This window comes from Triticum urartu, unplaced genomic scaffold (genome assembly GCF_003073215.2).
Source record: "Triticum urartu cultivar G1812 unplaced genomic scaffold, Tu2.1 TuUngrouped_contig_5273, whole genome shotgun sequence".
NCBI lineage: Eukaryota > Viridiplantae > Streptophyta > Magnoliopsida > Poales > Poaceae > Triticum > Triticum urartu.
The window spans coordinates 1-3,407 of record NW_024115936.1 but is presented as its reverse complement, the minus strand read 5'-3'; the positions used below and the strand labels follow the sequence as shown (position 1 = coordinate 3,407).

Below are 3,407 nucleotides of genomic sequence, written 5' to 3'. Positions count from 1 at the left end.
TGCCATTAGCCCTAGGTATCCAATGGTTAGGTTGCATGCTGAGTCCGGCCAGGACACTTACTTGGCCATTAGCGTGACTACGGGTTAACTAGTACGTACTAGTCCGGTTACACAGAAGTGTAGCCTGGAACACCATGGGCTCAAAGCAACAAACAAAAGAGCTTGCACAACTTAGGCAGCAGATTTCACCTTCTTTTGTAAAATCTGTCAGATTTCATTCAAAAAAAAAACTGTACGGCTTACGCAACAAAAACTTGAGAAGAAAAGCTGAAAACATTGTTGCACCAAAACCGGTTGATATAAAACTAAAAAATCTCAGGTAAGAACACCACCCATTCATATAGACAGACAAAAAGCTTGCTCTCAAGCTGCTCCTAACCAACCAAGTATTGTGTTTTATCCAACCGAAACAGCAAAACTTAACTCGTGATCCTTCCTACCAATCTATCTATCCAGTCTAGCTATTCATCCCCCCTAACAGAAAAAGGAAAAAAAGAAGATTCCTAACTCAATAATTTACTTCTGGTGCTGAAAGGTGCCGAGGTCGCTCACGGATGGCATCCCAAGGGACAAATCAGCCTCTTCTGCCCGCTTGCTGGGGCTGGGGCTGGGGCTTCCCAGAGTCAGTTTCTGCTTGTACGTGTGGTTGTATATCTGGAGGGCCTGAGCAATCATTGTCCCCGGATTGCCTGCGTCGCTGGGAAGAAGCATCGTGTTCGTCTACAGTTTGGCAAAACACACATGCATCAGTACAATGAAAACTCATATCAACGAGCAATCGCCAAGAGTCGTGTATATAATTATTAAGATTCAACAACTCACAGTTCTAGCCAGTTCACTGAATGCTCTGATGTACTGTTCAGCAATCCTCAAGCTGGCAGCCTACAGTTCAAATTACAAGCAGCCATGTATGTTTTGTTAGGCAAAAGAAAAAACCTAACTGAAGGATCAAGAAAAAAGAATATGTGATACCTCTGTGCTGCCTTCAGTTTTAAACGACTCTGAGACCATCCTGATCCCTTCAGCAGTGGCCTGTGACCGGGCAAGAATTGCTTCAGCTTCACCTGATGTGTGCATCGAAAAACAACAAGCATAAGCCGAGTATTTTCAAGCAAGTAATAACAGTAGAAACGAGAATGACTCTTCATTTCTTCAAGTAATGAGGAAAAATACATGCAAGCAGAACGAGATTAAGAACAAGTCCATGAGGCGGCATTATCATTACCATTCTGTATAAATGGACTATTCTATTTGTAGATATGGTAGAGGGGAGAACACTCCCGAGGTTTAACAGGGCTTGCAATAACCTAGGAATAAAAAACTCCCAAATATTTGACATTTTAATGGAAGGATAGCGTGTTTCACAATAAGAAAAGTATAATGTTATATGCATGCTTTCAGAAACTAAGGTTAGATAGAAGAAGGCAGAGGAACATGATTTCCTCAAATCATGCACGTAGCAGCATACAGCAAGTGTAGTATGTTCACATGGATAAGAAAAGTATAATGCAATGCGTATGCTTCTGGAAACTAAGAGGGAACAGGTTTTCCTCAAATCATGCATGTAGCAGCATACAAGAAGTGTAGTACTCTGCAGTGCAGAGCAGGATGATAATACCGAGCAAAACATATGTCACATACCCTTTGCTTTGTTTGCGTTTTCCATCATAGCACCTGGCAGAAGAGAACAAAACAAAACCTGGAGTTAAATCTGTAGTCTGTTGTACCAAACATGGTGTAATAGCTCGAACGGAGTTTGCCATACAAGTTTGGTCTGATGAAATCTAACACTATATGGGCAACATCATCAGTCAGGTAGCAGGATTTAACTTACAACTTATATCTAGCACATGGGCTGAACAAGAGCACTTGTCAACATAAGGTAGCAAGCAGGATTCTGTGCAACTTATCATCGCATAAAAATAGAATGTTGTTAAACTGAAGAGCAGTTTGCCATACAAGTTTGGTCTGATGAAATCGAACACTGTCTACTTGGCAACATCAGTATGGTAGCAGGATTCCAACAGTATCTACTGGCAACATCAGTAAGTTACCAGGATTAATTAGTTTGCAACTTACATCTAGCACTAGTATATATGGGCTGAACCAGAGCACTTGCCAATATCAGTAAGGTAGCAAGCAGGATTCAGTGTGCAACTTAAAAAACAGAATGTTGTTAAACTGAAGAGCAGTTTGCCATACGATGAAATCTAACACTGTATAGTTGGCAGCATCGGTCAGGAAGCAGGATTTAATTTGCAACTTGCATCTAGCACTAGTATATGGGCTGCTGATCTAACATTAGTCAGGTAGCAAGCAGGATTCATTGTGCAACTTTATCGTCAGATAAAAACTGAAGTTTGTTAAACTAAAGAAGAGCATAGTAAAAGCTACCTTCAGACTCGAGGATCTGAGCACGTTTCTTGCGCTCTGCTGCGGCCTGCATCTCCATGGCCTTCTTGACTCCATCTGGAGGAGTGATGTCCCCTAGATAGATAGACAGATTGTGAAAGTGAACATATTAGTGATATGATTCTCTCCATGAACGCTCATCCAGCCAGCCAGCCAGTTGAAGAAAGATAGAAAAAAAAACATACTGATTTCGTAGCGAAGACACTTCAAACCCCAAGTTTCGGCTGCCTCATTGATTGACTTCTGTAGTTGGGGAAACAAAAGAAAACGTGAAGCATGTAAGATGTAAATGTGAAGAGAATAATATTGCCATCATCCCACGAGTATGCACTAACAGACCCAAGATTCTTTGCTAAGATAGATGGAAGATGAAGATGAAGTTATACTAGTACATACCACAATGTTGGTGTTGAGCGTGTCCCTCTCCTCGAAGGTCTTGTCGAGGGTAATCTTGCCAAGTTCACTCCTCATGGTTGTCTGCGCAAGTTGGATGACAGCATAGATGGGGTTCTCCACGCCGTACGAGGCCATGTAGGGGTCGACGATCTGCATCATAGATGGATTAGAGATTCAGTTCAATTCGAGAAACAGACACTACTAGATTGTAAGCTAAATTCGAATTAGAGAAGAGAAGAATCGAAAAGAGAAGAACCTTGACGTATAGCACTCCTCCGATCTGTATCGAGACGTTGTCCTTGGTGATTGCCGAGTTGTCCGGGATGGGGATGGCCTCCTCCTTGAGCGAGTGGACGTAGGCGATTTGGTCGACGCCCGGCATGAGGAGGTGGATCCCCGACGACAGGGTCTTGAGGTACTTGCCGAAGCGCTCCACCACAAACGCCTTCTTCTCCGGGACGATGCTGAGGCCGAGGTTGGCCGGGGTCGGCGGCGGCTCGTAGAACGAGGGCGACGGGTCCCCTCCTGCTGCGCGGTACCAGCGCCGTCCTCCTCCTTGCGTCTGCAGCAGCGCCGGCAGCGCGAGGGCGCCGGGGGAC

General features: G+C 44.1%; 1 protein-coding gene across 1 annotated transcript; it reads right to left on the bottom strand.

Moving 5' to 3' along the window:
- Window positions 1-319: 319 nt before the first annotated feature.
- LOC125528999 (stomatin-like protein 2, mitochondrial) lies at window positions 320-3,360 on the bottom strand (the record flags this gene model as incomplete). Its single annotated transcript, XM_048693412.1, has 8 exons — window positions 320-720; window positions 823-882; window positions 973-1,064; window positions 1,642-1,674; window positions 2,395-2,487; window positions 2,598-2,655; window positions 2,809-2,958; window positions 3,065-3,360. Coding segments are annotated over 8 exons (986 nt in total), but the record flags the coding sequence as incomplete, so codon positions are not given.
- Between the last annotated feature and the right edge of the window lie 47 nt (window positions 3,361-3,407).